At 42.3% G+C, this 26,368-nt stretch overlaps 1 protein-coding gene across 2 annotated transcripts; it reads left to right on the top strand.

The window, feature by feature from the left end:
- Window positions 1-2,518: 2,518 nt before the first annotated feature.
- On the top strand, window positions 2,519-16,956 carry RCN2 (reticulocalbin 2). 2 transcript variants are annotated; one of them, XM_053913026.2, is made up of 7 exons: window positions 2,519-2,788; window positions 3,071-3,176; window positions 6,368-6,564; window positions 9,757-9,858; window positions 13,800-13,896; window positions 14,672-14,814; window positions 15,951-16,956. In XM_053913026.2, the coding sequence occupies exons 1-7, from the start codon at window positions 2,654-2,656 to the stop codon at window positions 16,101-16,103; spliced, it is 933 nt and encodes a 310-aa protein (XP_053769001.1). In that variant the 5' UTR covers window positions 2,519-2,653; the 3' UTR covers window positions 16,104-16,956. The 2 variants fall into 2 exon arrangements, with proteins under 2 accessions (XP_053769001.1, XP_053769000.1); XM_053913025.2 differs by having other exon boundaries at window positions 9,745-9,858.
- The last annotated feature ends 9,412 nt before the right edge of the window (window positions 16,957-26,368 follow it).

Here is a 26,368-nt window from a genome sequence, read left to right as displayed (position 1 = left end):
CCGACAAAACATTTAAATCACAGTTCTGAACAAAAATTATAGTCTAGATTCTAGATCATAATTATCGTTATCCAACCGGGAGTTCAGACGCTTCACCCTTCCCTCTCCCTTGTCACAACAGGTGGGAAGTCATAGAATGCAATGGAGACTACCTCACAATTGGACTGTCGGTGTGGTGAAAACTGTCAACCGAAGGTGCTTTCACCAACTCTATGCCCACAGGAGTCCCCGGTTTGGGATGAAGTGATGTTATAGGTTGAGGCACCCCAGCTCTTGCCAGGTAAACCAGTCCCCACGGAAATTGAGAGTGTGCTGCTGTGTTGGGGCAGAGATGTAGCAGGTTTATGTGGCGATACTGCCCGCCCCCCGTCCCTGATTGGCCTATTTCTGTACAAATGGGCCCTGATTGGTCCATGGAGATGTAAGTGAGGCTCAGCTTCTGATTCCAAGTCTTAGGCCTATCAATCCTATCAGTCCAATTTGATCCTAGCTCTCTTATAATAAGAGTCCACTTGCAGGCAGGAGGTTTGGCAGCCCAGTCTGTGGCTTTTCACTGAAGTGCAGCCTGCCTGAGGCACCTCTGCTAAGAACGGTTATGAATTTGAGCCCAACTAACTAGAAGGAGTCCTTTTTGGCAGGTGTATTCGTTTCCTGGTCAACAAGACAGAACCATATTGTTGGCTATGTTCTGGTTCCTCTCCCCTCTTTCCTTTTTAGGAAACTTACTCTTTCATCGATTTTATTTAACAGAAGCTTATTATGCACCTATCACATATCAGATGCTGTTCTAGATGCTTGGAGTTAGTAAATAAACTACATTTAAAAAATTCCCGCCTTCTTGGAGCTGGGTGGAGACAGACAATAAACAGTAACCACAACAAGTTACGATAAGGTGATAAGCACTACAGTAAATAAAATAAGGATCAGGAGGATGGAGTAGGGACTGCAGTTTAATAAAAGGTAGGCAGGGCCTCATCCTCATCGGTTATCCCCTCTCCCTAACCCTGGAATGTTCACATCTTCTCCCCACAAAAGATTAATAGATTAAACCAAGAAAATCCCTCGAGTTGTATGATTACTCAGTCTAAATGGTTCCTTCATCGACTGCCCTGTAGTGGTCTGTTCCTGACCTCAAGGCTCCCTAGTTCTTGTAGTAATGTCAATAGTCACAGTAGACTGTATTAATTGCTATAGCAGAAGAACATACAAAGCAAAATGACAGGACAGAGACCTAAGAGACCAACAATTTTGGTGGCAAGGAGTTAGAAAAGGCATCTTTCAGGAAACACTTGTGCTGGATCTCGAAGGTTGAGTAGGAGTTTTCTAGGGGGGGGAAGAAAAGTAAAAAATTTTGAGCCTCAGACCCTGGCTAGGTGGCTCCGTTGGTTAGTGCCTTGTCCTGATACACCAAGTTTGCAAGTTCGACCCCAGTCAGGGCACTTATGGAGACTCAACCATGGAACTACACATTGTTGTCTCTCTCTCTCTCTCTCTCTCTCTCTCTCTCTCTCTCTCTCTCTCCCTGTCTCTCAAAAATCAATATATTAAAAAATGTTTTAAAGAATGTTTAAAATTTTTTGAGCTCCTTCTATGGGTCAGACACCTTACATAGAGTACTCCCCACACAAAACTTATTAGACAGGTTTTATTATTCTATTTTAAAAAGAGTTTTCAAAATACGAAGTCACTTATTCAAAGTTGTGGAGCATCCAAAAAGGATGTGTCCGCGTTCTTTCACGACACCATGCTATTGTACTTCCATTAGGACGGAAGGGCATGTGACCAATAGCTGTAAATACTGTGTGATGCCATTTATATGAAGTTCAAGAACAGGCAAAACTTGTATTCTACTTGAAAAAGGGTTTCCAGGTCCTTGCTAAGCTAGCTATTCTTTCCATGCAATTATCGTTTACATTTCTACTCGCATGGATGTGAAGCTGACACCTCACCGTATATGCCAACTACTTGTCTGACTGCATTGTATCATTTAATCTTCGCAACTCTTTAAGGTAGTCTTATTACTATGCTCATTTTTTAAATGAGCGAACAGATTTTCAAGGGCCAAGTAACTTGGCTAAACTCACAGAACTGTTAAGTCACGAAATTGAGCATCGGATACAAATATCTTGCTATGTGCGTACGTTAGTTCGTCCTACTCTGTTGAAATAAATCAGTAGAGATACATTGAATACTGGGAAACGGATACTGCCCGTTGGTTCTCCAGGGCAGATCTTTTTCTAACTACTGTACCGTAGTTAGAATCTCCTGCCTTTTTCTTACTGAGGGAAACGGGGGCAGACTCGTGGAGCGGACTGGAGTTTCTGGCACGAACCCGCCGGTCTTAGACCAGCCGGGTGCAGTGGGGGAAAGTCGCCCGCAGGGGTTCTCCCCGCCCGCAGGGGCTCTCCCCTCCAGCGCCTCGCCCCACTCGCCACGGAGCAATCAGCTACCCGGACTGGCGCCCCGCCCTCTCCACTGGGGTTATATAAGCGTGGCCGGGCCGGCGCACTGCGCAGTCGTGGCTTGAGCCGCAGCTCGCAGGACTCACGGAACGGCGCCCCAGCCTCCGCGCGTTGCGTGCCCCCACGTACGCCGCCGCCGAGCGCCGCCAGCCCCCCCCCCCCCCCACCCAGTGTCCAAGGCAGCCGGCGCAATGGGGCTGGGCCTGAGGCCCGCGGCGCGTGGATTGCTGCTGCTGCTCCTCTGCGCCACGGCCGCTGCCGCTGCCGGCGACACGCACGGCGAGCACCGCACAGACTATGACCGCGAGGCGCTGCTGGGCGGCCAGGTGAGGCAGCCGGGCTGGGCCGGGGTCGGGGCCGGGGCCGGGAGGGTGGCCTCGTTGGGTCCCCGGAGGCCTGAGCCTGGCGTCGGGCCGGACGCCGCTCCCTGGGGATCCCGAGGCCCTCCTTCGTCCCACACAAGGCAGGGTCACCGAGGGTGTGGAGGGACACGGGCCTCGGAGAGCAGGTTGAGTTGCCTGGGAGGCGTCTGGTAGCCGTGTTTTGCTCCACCATTTTGCTCTACTGGTAGTAATGCTTGACCCCTGTGTATCGCTTACCCTCCGAAGGAAGAAGTCGACGAATATGTTAAACTCACCCCCGAGGAGCAACACAAAAGGCTGAAGTCAATCATAAAGAAAATTGACTTGGACTCAGATGGCTTTCTCACTGAAAGTAAGCACGTCCCGCACAAACAATGGACACAGAAACACACATTTAAGAGGGGGTGACTGTTGAGGGCACATTGCGAGTGTTCCTGCTATTTAGAGGTACTGTGAGAGGGTAAAAAGCACATAATGAGTAGTTTTATGCCTGGAAATCTTTACTTTTTACTTATTTTTACTTTTTAAGTTAAATTATTGGGGCGACATTGGTTAATGAGATCATGTAGGTCTCAAACGTACAATTCTGCATTACATCATCTCTATATTGGATTGTGTGCCCACCACCCAAAGTGAAATCTCCCTTTACTATGTATATATTTCACCCCCTTTACCCTTTACTATCCCCCCAACTCCCTTCCCTCTTGAATGCCTGCAAATCTTTGGACATAGGATACCAAGTAAAACTCAGTGCTTTCTTTAATAATATGTAAGCAGCGAGGTCGTCCATGTATGTGCAGGTTATGCGGTGAGCAAACACCGTCTTCCTCATAGGACTTCTGTCAGCGTCAACAAATGATTCATCCTAGGGACGGGCCAAAAACCAACTTAAGGTATTAAGTTATTTATGGCTCTCGATACATTCTTTTTTAGAATTATAAGAATTTGCTTCTTTTCATAAGCAAGTACAGAAAGACCTGCTGCATGTGAATTACGTTTATCACAAATTATTACTGCTAGTCAGGGCATTGGAATTATCTTGTCCACCTTTCTTTGGAGACATGAAGAAATCGAAGTCCATGAATGCCTGCAAATCAGTGGTAAAGCCAGGACTTAGAATCTGATCTTAATTCAGTTTTTCATACCCTTCACTTAAAAAAATCTCAGTGATCTTAAGTAGATTCTGTAGGCAGAAATGAAATGCACAGATTATTAAAAGAATATTCTAAATAAATGCTGTGCATCTGCCTCTCATTGATTAATTCAAGTGATAAACCCTGTCAACGTTCTAAGTTGATCCTCAACAAAAAATAGGAGCTACTTTGCTACAACCTGTTTTAATGCGGCTCAGCATCTAAGGAATGAAGTGACTGGAGAGAGAATTTCCGACTGAGAGACTTAAGGTGGGTTGTCAATAAAGTATTCACATTGGTGCCTTTAAGAATATCGAGGTTCTGATTCTCTCTACTTGAACAACAAGAAAACCTGGAACTCTTGGGTTACACTAGGAGGCACACAGAACAGTTTGATTCGGCAGACTTGATGGTATCTCTATAAAGGCTTGCTATAATTAAATGTTCAGTAGTAAAGATATTTTAATCCTCACCCAACGATATGTTTGTTGTTGTTTATTGATTTTAGAGAGAGAGTAAGGGGGAGAGAGAGAAATACCAATTGGTTGCCTCCCGCAGGCAAAGCACAGGCACCCCAGTAGGGGGTCAAACTGCAACCCTTTGCCACGGCAAGAGTAACTTTTTAAAAATTTAAAGTTAAAAGGCACTTAGTCCAAATGTTCATTTCACAGATAGCAAAACAAAAAACTTGAGAGTGTGAACATCCCCTTACGCAAAGCTGAAGCAAACTTTCTGGTTACTGTTCATTCTGCATTGTATTGGCCACGATGAGCTCTGTAAATAAACTGGAATAAATCCTCATTCTTGAGGACCCTTCGGGAGAGTCTGCTAATTTGCACTGTAAGAGCCAGGACCAGACTCCGGTTCTTGGGAGACAGCAAAGGTCAGTGGAAGGAGTTTAGGCTCTGAAGCCAAAGGTAGCTTTGAGTGTGCGCTCTGCCGCGTACCAGCTGTGAGTCCTCAATTCGAAACCTGAATTTCCTGAATTTCAAACTAGCAATTATAATTGCCATGTTTTGAAGATCAGAGACAATGTGTATAGATGGTGTGAGGTCTGAGCACTATTCTGTCCTGATGTAGAGTTTCAGGGGAGACAAAAAAGTGTCTACTTTTCTATTCACCTGACGTGCCCCCCAAACCAGTGGAGCAGTACCACTCTTGCCACCGAAGGTGTACCGCTGCTATCCTTGCAAATATTTTTCTCCTCCCACTTTTCTATAATGCAGTAGAGTAAATGGCTCTATGAAGACATTTCTAATAATTGATCTGAAAGTGGATATATGAGATTTAGAAACTTTCAGGTACCAAATTAAGACAGACAGCTATTGTAAGGAGGGCCTAAATCATAATTGCTACCCATAATTTTGTTCAAGTTGCCTCTCCATGCTTTAGTGTCATGGTTAAACGAGAATACTGTAGCTGTTTTTCCCTCAAATATTTTTTCAATGAGTGATTTTAAATATATATGTGTACATTTACATATTTTAGGTAGGTGGTCTTTGCAGGAAAGCAGGGGACCTGTGTGGATGTACGTGTGTGTGTGTGTCCTTGTGCATCAGGGTCTTTGCATAGACCTTCTCCTCTCCCAAGGTGACCACCGCACCCTCACTTCCCCCCAGGGCGGCTTCTCGTTCTTCAGGTCTCAGTCTGAATATCAAGTCCTTACAGGCCAGCACAGGCGAGGGCCCCTCTTGCTCGTGCCTTCATGGAGGTGCTGTGCACTGTCATATTTATTCACTGTAGGTCCGCTTGCTCCAGTTCTGCCTTCCCTGGTGTCAGGTCGACTGCAGGAGTCCTTCCCTAATGCCAGGGACTCGACGAGGTGGACGAAAATTGTGACCTCTTTCTTAGACTTCAGTCACTTGAATACCTTTTCAGTTTAGGCCACATCTACTTACCGTCTGTCATTTCCTTAGTACTGTTTTGATTCAACTCAATGTTAAATTTATTTTAAAGGAAAATTTTGATTTCATAAATAAAAAACACTTTTTCTCTAATATATACTTAAATAGGTAATTAAAGATTTGTGCTTTCTGAGATGATTGTGATAGCAAAGGTATTTGCAATTTTATGGATAATTTTTTTATGAAGTCAAGTGTTCTTTTGGCCAATTGGTAGTTCATTTAATAAGGACTTACTGAACTGGGGGCTTCCTACGCATTTGGAGATCCTCAGCAAACAAATCCCACGCAGACGCTCTGAACTTGGGTTACCTAGTAAGTGTGGTCTTTTGGAGTCTTAGACTCCAGAAGGTCCTCCCACTTCCTACTCCTATTTCTGTGAGTACAACTAAGCCAGTTCTCATTCAGTATTTGCAAACACTGTTTTTTATTCTTTTAGAGGCGGTTTAGAAATCCTTAAGTATGAGAATTGCTGTTAACGTTGATTGTACTCTGGGAACTTCTCATAGGTGAGCTCAGTTCGTGGATTCAGATGTCTTTCAAACATTACGCTATGCAAGAAGCAAAGCAGCAGTTTGTCGAATACGATAAAAACAGTGACGGTGCCGTGTCCTGGGACGAGTACAACATCCAGATGTACGATCGGGTGATTGACTTTGATGAGAACACAGCTCTGGATGATGCAGAAGAGGAGTCCTTCAGGCAGGTGAGTGCACGAAGCAGAGTGCTCAGGCGACTCCGCCTTCCCGAGTGAAGGAGCACAGAGGGCCCGACGTCCTCAGCTGCACTGCCTTGTCCTCCAGGCCGCCGGTCACCTGCTCCACCTCGTGGTCACCGTGACGGTTTCCTTTCGAGCCAGGTTTAGTACATGTATTGTGGACTCTCTGCGTCACCCTTGCACCTCTTCTTGTCAGGTGTATCATTTGTCCTCATTTCCAGAATTGGTCTTTTGTGTCTGCGTGTGTGTATTTTGAATGTATATCTCAATATTTTATTTTCCATGTTGAACAATCAGTTGTATATCGTATTTACTAAGAGGAAAGGTTATAAGAGGCCCATTCCTATATTTAAGCACATACTTTTACGTAAATTAACTCTTTCAAAAAACGTTTCCACATTGTAAACTGCACAGACCGTACCCTTTACCGCGTTAAGCATCTTTCAGCGTGCACTTCGGTTAAGCCCGTTCACACTGCTCTCACCAGTCTCCAGAACTCTTCTTGGCGCTTAAAGCAAACGAGATGATAGTCATCTTTGACATTTGTCCACTCAAGAGGTGTCTTCCCTGACTCTGTAAACTTATCTTTAAAAATATCATTCAAGTTCTGACGCTTTTCTGAAGCCAAACCATCACATGATGCTATGACTTCCCTGCCTGGGAACAACAGAGAAGTTAAATACAGTATTTTAAAATCTTACCGTTCTTAGATGCTACATGTGGTCTTTTGTTTTGTTTTGTTTTTGGCACCCAAAAGATGTGATTGCCATCCTGTCAAAATATAAGAAGGTATTTTGTGGGATTTTTAAATCTATATTCTTAAGAGGGTATGAAGTGATAGATTATGGTGTTGAGAAGAAAATCTTGACTTTGAAGAGATACATGACTTATTAACATAAACCTCTTGTTTTCTTTTTACAACGGTGTCTGCTCCTCCTGCAGTGCCCCCACCCGCGCTCAGGGCTGAGTCTCAGGCTCCGCCTTTGCAGAATGAATTGGACGGAGCTTAAGAACCCAAAGGAATGGGTGAATCTCTGAAATGAACACTTCTCAGTAGGGGTCCTATTGAGACAACCCAGGAATATATCTCTACGTGAAGTTCCAATCATAATACTGTATTAGACTTTGAGGCAATTCCCCACAAGTGGATGTGGGGAATAAAGCTGAACTCAGCAACAGGTGCATTATTCTCCAAAATAAAAAATCAAGGCTGAAGACTGAGTCAGTCAAGTTACAGACTAAACATTATACCATGAATAAGTCATAAAAAGTAATGAAATAGCTCCCTAAAATAATTCTTTTCTATATGGAAGTCTATTAAAAGCAAAAATCAGTCGGATACCTGAGTTTTATCTTACTTTTTTACTCCTTCCATATAGAGAATAGAGATAATGCAGAATCATGACCCTCTAGAGCTGTGAAATGCCTGAAAAAGCATTTCCCTATGATTGAGGAACATGCACCGTCAGCATTTATAACCAGATAATTAAAGTTTGGGAACCTATCTGGCCGAAGCTCAGTTCCTCTAACTTCTAAAGTGCATGTACAAGCAGTATGTATTTATGTGAGGTACAACTTTAGCTGAGCTAATCAGGATTTTTAAAACCTAGGCTTTGGTTCCGGTATCACCCATGACACATTCCTTCATGGAAGAGCATCAGCCCACCGAACATGGCGATTTTGTTCTTCACAAGCTTCTGTTACAATATAAAAATAAATGATTGGTAATTTCTATCTTTTTACTACTGTATCCATAATGTGTTTTGTCACCCAGTAGAATACGAGGTTTTTGCACACAAGCAGAGTGTTGAGGTTTCAGGAGGCTGAGAGTCTGTTGTGTTACTTTGTTTTCAGAAGTTGGCCCCATTGGGGAAGCCGCAGCTGCACGTATCGGCTTCTCAAATATGAGTTTCGTACAGACCGTGTTCCTCAGATGGCCATGAGTGACGCTGCTTTCAAAGATTACATCATTTTGATTTATTTAAATAATCTGAGAAATGTGAGGCGGATTTTTTTTTTTTTTTAAGAATTCTGAGTTTGTTGAAAGAGGTCCTTTCTTCATAGGCAAATTGGCCAAATTCCGCTCCTTCTGCTGAAACATGGACATTTTTGCTCCAAATTGAGCCATTCTTTCATCAGGAAATCCAAGCACTTAGTATTTTGAAGAGAGGTTTATTCAAAAATAACTTGATTGACTCAACAAAGTACCTCAAGTTCTTGTTTGTGTACTTTTCCCTGTGTGAAACCTGAATCTGAAATGTAGATTCTGTCTAGTTATTTGAAAATATGAAACATTAAGTTAAAAGCAGCTGTTCAGAAGTAGGTGAGTGTGACTAGCTGACCGGTGGATTCTGGATGTTTAAAAGATTGAGTCTCTGGGAAAGAAGCGAGCATCTATGTAAATCACTCGTCATAAAAGAAAGGTGGCTGCAGTGAATGAATGCCTTCTAATTTCCAGAAAATGGAGAAGAACATTTCTTTTTTTAACAGTGAAACACTTGAATTAAAACCTTCTAAAATACTTGAAATTGAGCTTTCTAAAAGTATGCAGTTTAATACACATGTTTATAGGAAGAAGTTATTCACAGAAATTCTCAGAATAGAGTTAATGCAGGATCAGCAATATAGCATTATTGACTTCCAAGCCTCTTGATTACAGAATTAGCTGTAAGAAATTAATTAAGAGTAGCCTTGTCCCTAAAAGCTGATACTTGAGTGCACTTTTTTAGGAAAAGGAAGATGGAGCCCTCACTGGGTACTCAGTGGGTGAGAGGGTCGTCCCATCGCTTTTCATTTTGTTAATGGTTTCTGTGGTGCAGAAGCTGTTTATTAATAGTTTGATATAGTCACACGTTTATTTTTTGCTTTTGGTGTCAGATTATCCCACTTTTATCGTCATGGAAGCCATAGACATTAAGCAGTTTGCCTTCAGCAGCACAGCTAGTGAGCGGCGCTGCTGGAACTCCGACCTGCGTCTCCCTCTGGAACCTGTTGCTGTGCGCTTTTCATAAATGTTACTGGCCCAGCAACCTTCAAAGGGATGATGTGAACATAAAATAATGTATGAAAATGTCCTTTAGATTCACATGGTTTGTATTTTCAAACTATTGTTTATGGTGATATTTTATGATGATACCTTTAAACATGTTCAATATTTAATTTTCCAAGCTTCATTTAAAGGACAAGAAGCGATTTGAAAAAGCTAACCAGGATTCAGATCCTGCTTTGAATCTTGAAGAGTTTATTGCTTTCGAGCATCCTGAAGAAGTTGATTATATGAAGGTAAGGAAGAAATATTTTAAGAGAACTATTGAGAGACCACAACTTTAAAACCTGTTTTTACTAAATCATTAAAATGAATTGTATAGCAACCAGAATATGAAGAGACTGGAAGATCCCAGGTTCTCCCTGCTTAAGATTAGGCTTGGAAAGGGGGTCCTGGGGTGGGTTGCTTACTGGGAGGGGGGAGGTAAAGGACTGAGTTTTTTTTTTAACCTCTGTAATGCTCTGTAATATATGAGCATTACTCTTCCCCTAACTTGCAGGTTTTTCTGTGGTTTTTCAGTATTAGTAACACTAAAACCTTCTGTTCTGTTTACAACATCACTTGTGAAAATTTTCAGTTTTAGAAAATGCATCAGCCCTGGCTGGTGTCACTCAGTGGATGGACTGCCAGCCTGAGAACCCAAAGGGTTGCCGGTTTGATTCTCAGTCCCGGTACATGCTTGGGTTGCGGGCCAGGTCCCCACTTGGGGGGGTGAGGTAACCAATTGATGTATCTCTTGTACATCGATGTTTCTCTCCTCCTCTTCCTCCCTTCCCCTCTCTCTAAAAATAAATAAATAAAATCTTTAAAAAAAAAGAAAAAAAGAGAACCAAGATGGCGGCGTAGGTAGACACACTGCGCCTCCTCGCACAACCAGAACTGACAGAAAATCGAATGGCAAGGAAGTCCGACACCAAGGAAATAAAAAATAAACATTCATCCAGACTGGTAGGAGGGGCGGAGACGGGCACCAGGGCGGAGAGGACTCGCATGGCTGTGGTGGGACCGAGACTGGCGGAGTGTGGGACGAACGGGGCAGGCAGTCTGACCACTAGCAGACCCTGTGGCCCCACATTCGAGCACAGATAAACTGAGAGGGCTGGACTCAGAGTGGCAGAGAGCGGGGCAGGCAGAACAGCTGGTAGCACCCCGTGGCCACACATTCGCACACAGATAAACTGGACAAACGGCGGGGAGCAAAGCAGACCTCGCAACCCAGGGCTCCAGCTCGGGGAAATAAAGCCTCAAACCTGATTGAAAACGCCCGTGGGGGTTGGGGTGGCAGCCGGAGAGACTCCCAGCCTCACAGGAGAGGTCGTTGGAGAGACCCACAGGGGCCTAGAGTGTGCACAAGCCCACCCACTCGGGAACCAGCACCAGAGTGGCCCAGTTTCATTGTGGGTATCAGAGTGAAAGATTGGAGTCCGGTGGAGTGGAGCGGGTGCCATTGCTCCCTCTTGGCCCCTCCCCCACGTACAGCGTCACAGCCCAGCAACCAGTGTTACCCCCGCCCCAGTGAACACCTAAGGCTCTGCCCCTTAAAGTAACAGATGCGCCAAGACCCCCCCCCCCCCCGCAAAAAAGGCCCGAATGACAGAACACTTCAAAGCTCCAGAAAAAATACAACTAAGCGAGGAAGAGATAGCCAACCTATCGGATGCACAGTTCAAAACACTGGTTATCAAGACGCTCACAGAATTGGTTGAATCTGTTCGAAAACCAGATGAAAAAATGAAGCCTATGCAAATAGAAACAAAGGAAAATGTACAGGGAACCAATAGTGATGCGAAGGAAACTGGGACTCAAATCAACGGTGAGGACCAGAAGGAAGAAAGAAACATCCAACCAGAAAAGAATGAAGAAACAAGAATTCGGAAAAATGAGAGGCTTAGGAACCTCCAGGACATCTTGAAACGTTCCAATATCCGCATTATAGGGGTGCCAGAAGGAGAAGAGGAAGAACAAAAAATTGAAAACTTATTTGAACAAATAATGAAGGAGAACTTCCCTAATCTGGCAAAGGAAACAGACTTCCAGGAAGTCCAGGAAGCTCAGAGAGTCCCAAAGAAGCTAGACCCAAGGAGGAACACACCAAGGCACATCATAATTCCATTCCCCAAGATGAAACAGAAGGAGAGAATCTTAGAAGCAGCAAGAGAAAAGGACACAGTTACCTACAAAGGTCTTCCCATAAGACTGTCAGCTGATTTCTCAAAAGAGACCTTACAGGCAAGAAGGGGCTGGCAAGAAGTATTCCAAGTCATGAAAGGCAAGGGCCTACATCCAGGATTACTGTATCCAGCAAAGCTATCATTTAGAATGGAAGGACATATAAAGTGCTTCTCAGATAAGGTCAAGTTAAAGAGGTTCATCATCTCCAAGCCCTTATTATATGAAATGTTAAAGGGAGTTACCTAAGAAAAAGAAGATCAAAAATATGAACAGTAAAAATGACAGCCAGCTCACAGTTATTAATGACCACACCTAAAACAAAAACGAGCAAACTAGGCAAACAACTAGAACAGGAACAGAACCATAGAGATGGAGATCCCATGGAGGGTTGTTAATAGGGGAGTGGGGAGGGGGAGAGGGGGGGAAAGGTACAGAGAATAAGCATAGATGATAGGTGGAAAATAGACAGGGGGAGGGTAAGAATAGTGTAGGAAATGTAGAAGCCAAAGAACTTCTAAGTATGACCCATGGACAGGAACTATAGGGGGGAATGTGGGAGGGAGGGGGTGGGCAGGATGGAGTGGAGTGAGGTGGGGGGAATGAGACAACGGTAATAGCATAATCACTAAATATATTAAAATTAAAAAAAATGACAAAACAAAAAGAAAAAAGGTTACATTTGGATCTCTCTTCATGGAGGGGGTGGAGGTGCAGGCACAGCTGCTAGTAACTACTGTTTCTGTCACATTGGGTGTAGAGAGTCCTGCTGTCACCTCGTCAGCGGTTTGTGGCACTCTAGGTTTAACTCAGCAAACATTGAGTCCCACTGTGACTTGGCAAGCTTCTTGAGAGCATATTGGGAAGTAGAGATTAAAATAACAAAATCGCTCTAAAAATTAGACCCAACAGTTGTATCGAGGTCTGTTGCCTGGTGTCAGCCTCCAGCTGCGGGGCCCTGTGCTTGGGACGTGTCAGGGCAGGAGGCGCAGCTACTTTGTTAACCAGTCACGGACAAGTGCTGCTGCCAGCACCACGGCTGTGCGGACGTCTCTCCCCATGGTGGGACACCGTCAGCACCCCTGCCCTTGCCATTGTGAGGCTTCTGACTTCACACTTGGCACAAAATACATGACCTAGTTTGAGAACAGTGCTGGGTTCCATTTGATTAAGTGCCAAAATTCAGTGGAGACAAGCGACTTGAGCCCCGTCAAGGCCGGCGGAGGGAAGTTGGGAGCATTGAAGGTTGCGAAAGGGGATGGTCAGTGACAACAGTGAGAGAATGTAGGCATTATGTGTCTTGGTCTGGAACTTGATCAAAATTTGAAGAAAGAATAAACAGGAATGTTGACCAAGTGTGGGAAGAGAAGAAACCAGGAACTTGAATTTAAGTGTTATTCCCTACACATGCCCATGAAGCCTCTGGATTTGGCTAGAATGGGAGACTTAAGAATGTCCTTTCATTGCAGTAGTGCTTGAGTCCAGAAAGAAAGGCACCAGCAAGTAGTGAGGAAATGCGAACAGCAGCGCCTAGCTGTGAGAGCGTAGGCAAGGAAGACTGCAGTCCAAGATAGTTTAACGGCACAGCACAGTCATGGGGACTTGAACGTGCTTGAAGGCATAGGAGGAGGAGCTGCTGGAGGAGAGGGAGGCTTAGGGTGAGGCCGGAGTTAAGTGTGAAAAAAAGCTCTCAGGAAGTGGGCACAGATGGGGCCTACAGGGCAGGTGAGGGCCCTGCCCTGGCAGAAAGATGAGAGAGCTAACTCCGGAGAGCAAGGAGAAGTATGAATGGAACAGGCATTTAAGAATTGTACCGTGTTTGGAAATGTAGGAGAGGGTCTTTGCTAAGAGTTACTCAGTATTTGCTGTCTTATTCCATTGCTTCTAAACTCCATTGCTCGTAAGCACAGGCAATCAAAATGGGTTTTCCTAAGGAGGTTCTGCAGCGGGAGTGATTCAGATGGTGGTGGGACTGAAAAGTTTGTCACTAATTTATTTTATGCAATAGGAATTTGTCATTCAAGAGGCTTTGGAAGAACATGACAAAAATGGTGATGGATTTGTTAGTTTGGAAGAATTTCTTGGTGACTACAGGCGGGATCCAGGTAAGCAGCCTAGGGGTTGTGTGGGGAAGGGGGGGAGGGGACAAATGGAAGTAAAGAAGAAAAAACAAGAAGAACTTGGCCTGATTTTGGCTTGTTCTGCCAAGTTAAATACAACACAAGCACAGCAGAGGGACTCACACCTTATCTGAGGAGGCTGTCTTGCTGTCGTCCCATGTCTAGATTCAAACATGTCTTCATTTTCAGACAAATACAACGTTGTTATGAAATCAGTGATGGAGGAAGTAAAGGTTAATATTTTTACATGAAATCTTGTATCTTTGCATAAAGATCTTGAAATGGGAATATAAAATACACATTGTGGAAGGTGACTTCTGATTTGTTTGAAATTTAGAATTTGTAGATGCAGCCTTTTCTATAAACAGATGTCCTTTTTCACAATTGTTGCTTGAAAGCACCCCTGTGAATGCCACTTTAAAATTACATGTGGCATTACCCTGTAAGAACACACAGGAAGCTGTATGTAGTCACATGATAAACATAAAAGCATCAGTCAGATCAAGTTTGGGAAAGTAGGTATCAGAACAAGTAGCAACAGTGAACAAAATTACTAGTTTGTGATACACTATGCAGCAATTTAAAAACTCAAGAGTTGTTCATACCTGTGTGGCGCTTTTGAAAATTACTATGTAGTTTGTACTTATTTTAGCACTTTTGTTAAGTATTTCTGTTTCTTTGGGCACCCTTTATTCTAGGGATATATCAGACTTCTTATGTGTTATTGTTATGAGTATTTGTTTATTTTTTTAATATTAAGCTGCAAATGAGGATCCGGAGTGGATACTTGTTGAGAAAGATCGATTCCTGAACGATTATGACAAAGATACCGATGGCAGGCTGGACCCTCAGGAGTTGCTGTCCTGGGTGGTGCCCAACAATCAGGGCATTGCCCAGGAAGAGGTGAGTGCTACAGAGTGTTTACCTGCCCCTGCGTATTGGTGATATTGATAAGAAAGGAAGTTTACAATTTTAAGCCAAAGAAAGAAGTAATCAAGTTATTTACGAGGGAGGGCCCCCCAAAACTGGGATTATCTTTTGGAGGGTGGGCCCTTCTTAGTACAGGTTTCCCTGATAGCTGAGTGTTCTAGGAACCCATCTGGATCAGTGTGCCAGCTGGCGTTATTGTGAGAGGTTGTGTTTGGCCTCTGAGTTTTTTTGAAGACTCTTTAAACGAGTTTGCCCATTTCACGATGGGTGATTTACAAGTGCACCCGTCCACACCACGCTGAGTGTTCAGCAGTTTTTGATGAAAAATGGCACGAACCCCATGCCTCACCCTCCCTGGTCACCCAGTCTTGCCAGAGCAACTTTTTTTTGTTTACCCGAATGAAAAAAGTCCTCGACAGGAAATATTTTGCCGATGTGGAACAGGTAAAACAAAAAAACACTAAAAGGCATCAAAATCCACAAGTTCAAAAGCTGTTCTGAACAGTAGAAAAGCGTCTCGTTAGGTGTGCTGCACCCAGTGGGGAGTACCTTGAAGGTGACTGGAGTTTAAATGTGTAAGAATAAATACGCATTTTTTTGTAAGTACATTCTGTTCATTTTGGGGGGTCCCCCCTCATAGTTAGGATCAGTGCATTACTAGATCTTGATTTAAATCTGTGAACTAGTTTAGATTGTCAAGGGGACAAAGAAGTTAAGATTGTATTATGTATGTATTTGATAGGACAGTGAGTAGAACAGAATTTCTGTTTACGTAGATGGGCTCAAAATGGGTTATATTCATTTCGCTTAAATTTGAGATAGCCTGAATTGGATTTGAGTTAAAAAAAGGAGGCAGAACCCAGCAGAAATCGAGGAAGGACGTTGTGAGAGAAGCCGGAGGCAGACCTGGTTGCAGTGTCTGGTGGTTTTAGCTGTGGCGACAGTAACGAGGGCGTGACCTCCCGATCGCAGACGGTTAACTTCTGTTGATTACAGACTCCTCCAGAATATGGTGCAAACTGCATGAATATATGAATGGTTCACATTAAAATGTGAACACCTTGCTGAAAATACTTATTCCACCTGATACTTTTCGTTTTGCGCTACAGGCTCTCCATCTGATTGACGAGATGGATTTGGACAGCGACAGGAAGCTGTCGGAGGCCGAAATTCTGGAGAACCAGGACTTGTTTCTCACCAGTGAAGCCACAGACTATGGCCGACAGCTTCACGACGAGTATTTCTATCACGATGAGCTCTAGTCCCTGGGCATATCTGTGTAGCGTGCTGGGTCCTTTTATAAATTTGTTACCAGTGTTACTTTTGTGATACAATATTCATGGGGTTATTTTCCACTCAGAAGTCTTACTACAGTCCAGTGTATCTTAGTTTTCGCCTTTTAGGAAGAAAAAACAAAACCCTGATACTTATTTCAAAATGTATTGAAGAAATAAACCAATGTCGTGCCATATGACGGCAAACTCTTCCGTAAAGACTCCATCTGTTTAGTACTGTACTGCGGAGTATTTTGAGTTCTATTTCCATACTTGAAAAAATGGAAGATTGTAGAGATGCCTGAATAATATTAAAGGAGTATGTGATCGAACTATCAATTTTGTTTAAGTAGCATTAAATTGGGAACTGACCAGAGGATACTGTTTTTAGATTTAGCAATTTGTTTTAAAACCTTTAAGGGAACCTACAGAAGGACTTATACCTCACATATAAGTTGAGAAGTTCTGCTTAGTTTTAAAGTGGTTTCTATAAAGGGTTTTATTGTATGAAATAGAACTTTATATTTTTGCATATGTATAGATGGTAATTATATTTAATGTGTAACTGTAGTCTATTGTGTGTTAAATTTGATATTGTCTAGAACTCTTCTCTTTTGACTGATTAAAAATGAAATGTCGTATCTTTTTAAATGTTTGTTTGCTTTTCTTTAATCTTCCTGGTACACCTTTTTTTAGCACAGGTTTTGTTGTATTATACATGATTCTGCCTCATCCATTCCTGTATTTGGGTAGTGAATGTTCTAAAATTCTGTTAAATTATTCTTGTTCCATATTCTTGTTTTGCCTTTTTTAAAATAAAAGAATATTATACTTGACTGTACACCTGATATATTTCAGTTTCTGTTGTAACAAATGTGGCCTTGCTATTTGGGAGTAGAAATCACTGTAAGAGTTTTACAGGTTGAAATCACCAGTACAGCTCAGTATCAGTTACACTAAAATTAAAGTCCTATTTGACGAGCACTTTTGCACACCTAACTGGTCAGTTTTGAACCTTATTTAGTAGGTCAGCTTAGTATGTTTGGGGGGAGTAACAACTTTTGAGAAGGTGAGGAATTAATGTTTCCCTAGCTCTCACCCACAGATACTATTTTTCTTTTTTCTTAAGTGTTTTTATTCTGTTAATAGTTTTCCTGAGGAAAGTAGTCTCTCACAGAGCACAGAAGTGTTCAGGGAGCTCAAGTCCTGAGGAGTGACGGGGAAGCCGGGCGCCCATTTCTGGTGGCAACGACCACGTGCATCCTCTTTTGTCTCTGCTGCCCCCACCTTTGCTGATGGGAGGTGTAAATGCAAAGTGTTGACTTTCACACTCCAAGGACAGCCTGCCCTGGTAGCTAAAGTACACAGTTTCCATTTTAACCCACAGCCTGTCTGGCCATTAGCAGTTGAAGAATGAGAGAGATGCCATTGTCACTCATCTGTCACTTGTGTCATTGGAATGTTTGACATAACCAGTTTGATTAGCAGCGAGCTTACCATTTATTTGTTTGACTAGATTCTCCGAATTCTTTACCAGAATTGTTAGGACATCAGATAGGGATTTGATTTTAACCTTAGAGGGAGTTGGCAGTCTATATGCCGCCTTGGTTTCAAGCGGTTGTAAGGATGTTGGTGACATCAGTGTTCACCAGTATCTGCACTCCCTGAGCTCCTGCCATAAAGAAAATCACACTTCCCAGCCCCGTGGCAAGGGGAGAAATGGCTGGTTGGGACCAGCTAGACATGAGCGTTAGCAGTGCATGTGGCTCCTGGACCAGGCCAGTGACGACACCCATTTCCTCAGTTGTGGAGGCGGCCTTGTTCGCAGGGGCCATGAGATCCAAGTGGCCGTGATTTCTGAGGTGACTACATGGGGGTCAGCTGGACCTGCAGTGGATTTTATGACTCAGAAATTAAACTTCTGTTAAGTTGCTGAGTTTTTTCTTTTTTAATCAAACAGAGCCCAGCCTACCCTGCAGAGTGCGGGTTCAGTATCGAACAATTGGCTTTTATAAGCGTACAGAGAAAAGGATCATGTGCTTGAACAGAGATTCCATGTCTTCTCATAAGTCAAAATAAAAATCTGTTAAGGCTTTTGTTTGGATTTTAAGTTAAAGTAATCCTCCTAAAGCTTTGATTTTGATTTTAATGGAGTTAGGGTGATTTGAATTTACCCTCATAGCATAGAGTAAAAAGAGAATGAAACTTTCTGCCTGCCTAATTGGCTGGTATGGCAGGACATAATCACTTTTATTGTTTGACTTCAGGTAGTATTTTAAAATGGAAAGGTTAACAGGATTTGCACAAATCCCTTCCCAGGTGGTTCTCACTGGGCAGATCTGCAGGAAGGAAATGACTCTCGCTTTCAAGAGGAACTTGAAGTCAGGACATTCAGAGTAAAGATCATGAAGTCCTGTCTGCTGCACATTAGTCCTTTCTTCAGCAGTTTTGTTATTTAATAATAGACTTTATTTTGAATCAGTTTTTTGGTTCACAGCAAAATAGACCAAAAGGAAGGTGCAGTGATTTCCCACGGGTTCTGTCCCCACACTTGTGCGTGTTACAGATAACACGCGGACTGACTGTTAGCGCCCAGTTCACATTGAGACTCGCGGGGCTGGCCTTCTGTGGGATTTGGACAGAGGCACAGCGGCAAGTATCTGCCGTTGAAGTGTCATATGGAGCAGTTTCACGTCCCTCCAAATCCTCTGTGCTCTGCCTGCTCAACCCTCTCCGTCCGCATCCCACATCTGCCGACCCCGGCGATCACCGATCTTACTGTCTTTCTGCCTTTTCCACAAGATCCTGTAGTTGGAATGTTTTTTCAGATTCCTTTGCAGGTTTAATAGTAGGGGTAAATGTGTTAATCTTTCTCTAAGGTTTCTGTGTTACAATACTTAAGTGAGAACTTCCACTGAAGCTTTTATCACATCCTTACTGCTTTAAAACATGGTTAGGAAAGCCAATTAGAAGCCAACGTATGAAACAAGTGTAACAACTAATTTGCTTCATTTCAACATTGACTTTTTACTGAATAAATATTTAGTCACATTTTCTGTCTGCTGTGAAAGTTTTACAACTGATAATCAGTATTTGTCTCAAAGTGATTTTAATAGCCGGGGTCTTCATTCTCGTTGCACTACAAAGTGGGCAGGGTCTTAATGGAGGAAATGCCCTTCTGCTGCCATCTAGTGTACACCTTCAGCATAACACCTGAGTGGACTAACCAGAGTAACACCAAAGGTGATAACTCTGTAGATGCTGGGATTGTGGGGGAGTCCTCTATTAGGAGCTCCTTACCGAAAACCAGACGATTACTTCCAAAAAGGACTGCTCCCACTGAGGCCAGCTGAAAGCAACGCTCAAGGGAAAGCATCCGGAGTTAGCAGAAACCGCATAATCTTCATCAGAATAAGGCAAGACTGAATGTTTTTTTTTGGTCACCAGGCAAAAACTGTTAGAGCCTGGCTGGAAATTTCAGATTCATCTACTGTATTCACCAGACCTTGCACCTTCGGATTTCCATTTATTTTGTCCTCCCAAAATTCTCTTAGTGGAGAAAAATTTCAATTCCCTGGATGACTGCAAAAGGCACCTGGAAGAGTTCTCTGCTACAAAAGAAAAAAATTGGGGGAAAGATGAAATTGTAAATTGGCCTGAAAGATGGCAGAGGGCCGTGGAACAAACGGTGAATACACTGTTCATCCAGGTTGTTGGTGAAAATGAAAAACGTGCCTGTCATAGTAGCTTTATGTAAAAACCGAATGAACCTTTTGGCCAAGCCAATAGTACACTGAGTTCCAAGTGTGCATCCCTGCTTCCATCTCGTGGGCATTTTGGGGAATAACATCTTAGTGCAGGTCTGCAGAAAAAGTGGCGAATTTTAGCGGAATATTAATTACTATTGATTGCAATGTTATTTGGAAGTGTAATTCAAAACGTCTAAATGTAAGGACTATTCCGTTACCTTGTGACTGGTTTCTAGATTAATGGCACAGGGAGCAATAAACGTGTTTTATGTGACATATGTTGCAACTTGCTTTAGAACATAATACAGACAGGTTTTTAAAAGTTCCAAGTGTACTCGAAAATCATTTATAATTTGCTTTGTTGTAGCAGCTTCCTTAAACAATGGGGAAAGTAAATCTATTTAAAATTCTAACTCAAGAGGTAAAAAAAAAAAAACCTGCTATCATTTTATATGTAAAAATCAAATGAACCTTTGATCAAGCCACTAGCAGTGGCTTCCAAGTGTGCATCTCTGCTGCCATCTCGTGGGCATTTTTGGCAATGACATCTTAGCGCAGGTCAGTAGGAAAAGTGGTTGATATAGTGGAAAATCAGTGATGATTTTTTTTAAGACTGTTTGTGAAGTACAAGTCTCAGATCCCAATTTCAGTGATCAATCCCTTGGGACCACTTTTCATGAGGACATCTTCCAGACCGGATACCGGAGTGCACTATTGGGTCATTTCTTTGATTATATCTTTAAATTATTTTTTGTATATATAAAAAATATTTATTTCTGCAAGTTATTTACCACAAAATTTACTAAGTTGTACTATTTATAATAATTTTTAAGTTGATACTTATGAGTTGTCAAGGTAAATACGGTATCATGCAATAATAAAATTATGTAGAGTAGGGTTTCTCATTGCTCTGGATAATTCTTTGTACTGGTGGATTTTTCTCCACATTGTGCTTATCAGCATTCATTACCTCTATTCACTGCACACCAGTAACTCCCTCACTAACCCCGGCCTAAGGACAATCAGAATGGTCTGCATACAATGTGCCAAATGGCCCCTTGGGGGCCAAGCCCACCTTTGGTTGAACACCACTGATCTTGAAGCTTTGATCTGTTTGTTTTTTTTTTTTTGGAACCTTGATGAACTGACCTTGCTCTACAGTAGTTTTATATTCTGTGTAAATCATTTTCTAACCCCAGTTGTGATTTACTTTTGGGGGTTACTTAGAAGTGTATTTAGTAACTTATAAATACAAGTACTTTCTAGTTATTCTTTGTTACTGATTTCTAGATTAATGGCAAAGACAGCAGGAAACACTTCAAATGTATAAATTTCAGTTCTTTGAAATTTTTTGGAATTTGCTTTATATCACATTACGGTCAGTTTTTTAAAAATTCCAAGGGTGCTTGGAAAGCATCTGTAATTTGCAGTTTTGGGGGATAGTGAAGTACGTATGCATGTTTAATCCAGTTTGCTTTGCATGTTATGTTTTTATATTTTTTTATTTTTTGTGGGTTTTATTGGTTCTGAAACAGAACCTGAATGAGAGGTTTGTTAAATCTCCTATTGTTACAGAACAGACCCGTGGGGGGAGGGATATAATATTACCGGATGGACCCCCCTCCCCCGTTCTCCCAGAGTCCCCCTGTACTAGATTCGCCTTGCCCACTGCCAGGGAATGATGTCTCTTAATGCCAGAGACTGGTGAAAAGGAAAGGAATTATTTATCCAAAGGTTGTACAGATTTAGAGTAATGACTTAATGTCTTCCTTAAGATCCCAAAGTCCATTAAAACACCCCAAAACACACACAGTCCTTCCTTCCCCCTTTTGCCCAGTCCAGGGCACAGTACCTCGGGAAAAGAAATAGAAGTCTCAGGGACCTCCTGGTTCTTCCCAGTAATCCGTGCTCAGCTGGCAGGCCTCCCTCGGTTTCCAGCACCTTCCGCTATGTTGCTGGAATCTCCAGTTCTTAATGCAAACTCACGTGGCACCTTCTCCTGGCCCACCAGCAACAGTCCTTGCTTCCTCGCAAGGATTCTCCAGATTCCTAATCCATGTGGCAAAGTGAGCCCCAAAGCCGCGTGGTCCCCCCCCCCAATGGCTGCCGTGCCTGAGTTTAAATCCCAGCGCCAATCTTCCTCTGCAGCCCCATTTCCAACTCCTCCCACGATCAGCTACACCTGCCAGCATTCCCTATTTTTCTAGCTTTTCATAGTTGCCATAGTAAGTCCTGGCAGGCATGGCCCCGTGGTGTGGAGTGAATCATCTCCAAGCTCTCACGAAGGTGCAGTAACCAGGGGGAACTGCCTCCCAGTTACTTCCTGGGTGGAAGTCACTCCCACAACCCAGGTTCAAAGCATGGCCCCACTGTTGAACATATCCACGAAACCAGTTAAAAGTTACAGATGTGGTAAATGCCCATGCCTGAGGTTAGTTGCAAAACTGTTGGTATGCAGAACTCTCAATTCAGTTCAGACTTGTAGGGGTGAGGACATCCTATATTTTTAATATTTCCTGGATATCCTGAGTTCTGGACCCCATTACAAATCCCTTTTGGGGCGATGGGTCTTGGCTGCACCCTGTCACAATTGCATCTCACGGAAAAAAAAAAAAGTGAAGGAAGCTTTCCACCAAGGCATTAGTGGGATATGTTTCCTGTCAGTCTCTGCTGCCATATCGTGGCCATTTTCCGGAATGACACCTTAGTTCAGGGCATCAGGAAAAGTGGTTGATTCCAGTGGGAAGATCTTTGACTTTTCATAGTAGTGTAATTTAGAAGCACGGTTGAGGGCTTCCAAATGTCAGAACTGTGCAGTTACTTTGCGAATGGTCTCCAGATATTGGCCAAGGGAACAATAAGTGGGTTTTATGTGACGTTTCTTGGAACTGGCTTTGTAGCGTAATACAGGCAGGTTTTTACAAGTGCCAAGTTTGCTTGAACATCATTTGTAATTTGCTTTATCTGTTGCAGCTTCCTTAAATAACATGGAGGTCAAATTTATCTGAAATTCTCCACCAAGAGGTAAAAAAACTAAAGTAAAAAAAAGCGCTCTTATTTTTAAGTTTTGGGGGTTGCCCAACAAAATTTAACCTGCCTGCTCCATACTACAATATGATCAATGAAAAAAAAAGAAAAGTTCCAAGCATGGTTCTCTGCAGCCATCTCTTGTTCATTCTGGGAATAACACCTTAGTGCCGGTCAACAAGGAAGATGGTTTACTGTAGTGGAATGTCAATGACCGCTGATGGCAATGGTTTATTTAGAAGTGTATTTTAAAATGTCTAAATGTAAGGACTGCCCAGTTACCTTGTGACTGGTTTCCGGAATAGGGCAAAGGAAGCAATAAATGTGTTGTATGTGCCATTTGTTGGAACTTGCTTTATAGTGTAATAGGGCCAGGTTTTTAGAAGCTGCAAGTGTGCTTGAAAATCATTTGTAATTTGCTTTGTTTGTTGAAGTTTCCTTAAACAATGAAGAAAGTAAAATCTATTTAAAATAAATTTTAACCGAAAAGCTTAAAACAAAACCGCCATCATTTTATATGTAAAAATAGAACAGATTGTTTTGCCAAGCCACTAATACGAGTCCCAAGTGTGCATATCTGCTGCCATCTGGTGGGAATTGTTGGGAATAACATCTTAGTGCAGGTCAGCAGGAAAAGTGGTTGATTATAGTTGAGTATCAGTGACTGTTGATTTTTTTTTTTTTTAAGACTGTTTCGAGGTAGAAATCCCAGGTCCCAATGTCAGTGACCAGTTCCTTGGGACCACTCTGTATGAGCACATCATCTGGACCAGACACCGGATTTGGGGGTGTCCCATGGGTTCTTTTCTTTGATTATATCTTTAAATTATTCTTTGTATATATAAAAGATATTTATTTCTGCATGTTATTTACCACACAATTTACTAAGTTGTGTTATTTACAATAACTTTAAGTTGATATTCATGAGTTATCAAGGTAAATAAGATACGCAATAATAAAACTACATTAATTTAGCTGTATAAAACATGAAAAAATATTTAAAGCTTGGAATAAAACATGAAGACACGAAGAGTTAAAAATGTGTTAGTTATAAGTTCATTAGTAATTAAATAAAATAGTAACATGATTCTTAGCATTGTAAATGAGTTCAGGACCTGGAGCAATGGTGTTCTAGAAATCAGAAGTGCTTTGTAAGTAAAATTGTGTCCTCTGTAGGTTGTCTGAGGAACTCACAATATAGCAAATTCCACATTTTCAAAGAGGAGAACGTTTGATGGTGAATTCTGGAATCTAAAAGAGTAAGATTATAGATTCTAAGTTATTTTAATAAGCAATTATTGAAGAGTGATTTATGGGCAATGAAAACAGACAGTGACCCTCAGTGCTCTGGTTTATCACAGTGTGGTGCAGTCTCTTAAGGTGCCATGTCTTCCTTGGCTTGTGAGCTTTCGCGGGTGTCTTCTTAGCCGAGGACATTTGTCCCCAGTCTTTGCAAGATGGCTGGCACTGTTATTTTTTATTGTTGCTCTTTAGCTCTCAGTCCCCAAGCTGTCTGTCCAAAGAGAGGCGTGATTTCAAATCCAGGGTGCAAAGTCACATGCTGTTTGTATTCTAATGGACTCTTCATCCTGCTCCATACAGAGGAGGGTTTCTCATGGCTACGGATAATTCTTTCTCCTGGGAGATTTTTCTCTGCATTGTAGGTGCTTATTAGCAGTCCTTACCTCTGTTCAGTGCATGCCAGTAACTCCCACCTTAACCCCACCCTAAGGACAGTCTGAAAGGTGTCCACACAATGTGCCAAATATCCCCTTGGGGGAAAAGTCAACCTTAGGTGAAAACCACTGATCTTGAAGCTGGATCATCTTTGGAACCTGAGTGATCTGGCCTCGGTAAGAAGTGTATTTACTATCATTCTATGCAAATTATTTTCTAACTCCAATTGTGATTTATTTTGGGGTGGTTATTTAGAAGTGTATTTCATAATTTATAAATGTAAGTACTTTCTAGTTATCTGTCGTTACTGATTTCTTGATTAATGGCAGTGAGAGCAAGATATATATATATATATCCTGCCATTATCATATATATGATATATATGTATCATATGCCATATCATGTGGTATATATTATATACACCGTGTGATATGTGATATATACAATGCACATATATCATATATGTGATGTATATGTGTGTATGTGTGTGTGTATATATATATATATGATATATACCATATATATTTCAGTCTTCGTACCCTATGTTTTAGGTAATGCATATTTTCTCCCATTTTGTGCTTGTCCTTTTATTCTCTGAACTTTTTCAGAGTATTCTTTAATTTTATGAAGTATACATTATTTATGTATGTCTTCATTGAACTGCATGTCCACAAGTATAGTTGATTCCTGACTGTTGTTGTTGAAATGGACCACTAAAAATCAAACCTACAGATGAGGGGCGGGGCCTGTCTAAGGTCAGAGGCAGGACTGGGCTGCAGGTGAGAGGGATGGCCAGGCCAGAGGTGTGGGTGGGGTGGATCAGAGGCAAATTTAGGCTGGCAGGCCTCAGGGGCGGGCAGTTCTGGTGGAAAGATGAGCAACTACATGGACTCAAGGTTAGGTGCTGCTGCTGGCCACAGGTCTCCATGGGTCACTAGGTGAAGCTCACGGCCAAACGTGATGCAAGCAATGCAATCCAGGTACAGGAGGTGATCTTCGTGGGGGCTATAAGGTGAGGGGATTGGAGGCAGATATAGCCACCCTGTGGAGAGCAGAAAAGGGGGACTAGACTGTTTCTGGGGACACATCTTGGGTCCCAATTTAAGTGACCACTTCCTGTGGGACCACTTTTCTGTACTAAGCTAGATTATATTATATTTATAGACAACTTTGGTAAATGAGTATACAATGATACCCAATTTTTAATCCAAGAACAAGATATTTTTCATTTGTTACAGTTTCTTTTATTGGGGAGCAGTTTCCAATTTCGTTCATACAGATCCTGTACGTCATTGTTAAGTGTATTCCGAGGGGTTTCTTTAACCGGTTTTGTTGCTATTGAGTCCTTAAAAAATTGTATCTTTAATTTACTATTTCTACATGTTTATTTCTGCATGTTATTTCCCCATCACTGCACTAAATTCCATTTGTGATACTTCTCCATTGATTCTCATGAGTTATGAAGGTAAACTTGCTCTCCCGCAGTAATGATTATTCCATTTTGGTAGCTGTATATGACATAGAAATAGTTAAAGCTTGAAAGGAAATAAAAGATGTGAGGTAATGTGAGGAGCTAGAAAAATTCTTTTTGTTACTCATAGATATATTAATGACTGACTAAAAGAGCAGCATTATTCTTAGCGTTTTAAGGGAGTTTACAGCCTGGACACAAGCATGGTGTCCTAGAAATCTCAAGTGTTTTGTTAGCAGAGATGTGCCCCCGAGTTGGTTATCTGAGGAACACACAAGGTAACAAATGTCCACGTTTTCAAAGAGGAAAAGTTTAGATGGTGAATTCTG

The sequence above is a fragment of the Desmodus rotundus genome, chromosome 10 (genome assembly GCF_022682495.2).
Source record: "Desmodus rotundus isolate HL8 chromosome 10, HLdesRot8A.1, whole genome shotgun sequence".
Lineage (NCBI taxonomy): Eukaryota > Metazoa > Chordata > Mammalia > Chiroptera > Phyllostomidae > Desmodus > Desmodus rotundus.
This window is presented reverse-complemented; position numbering and strand designations above follow the sequence as displayed.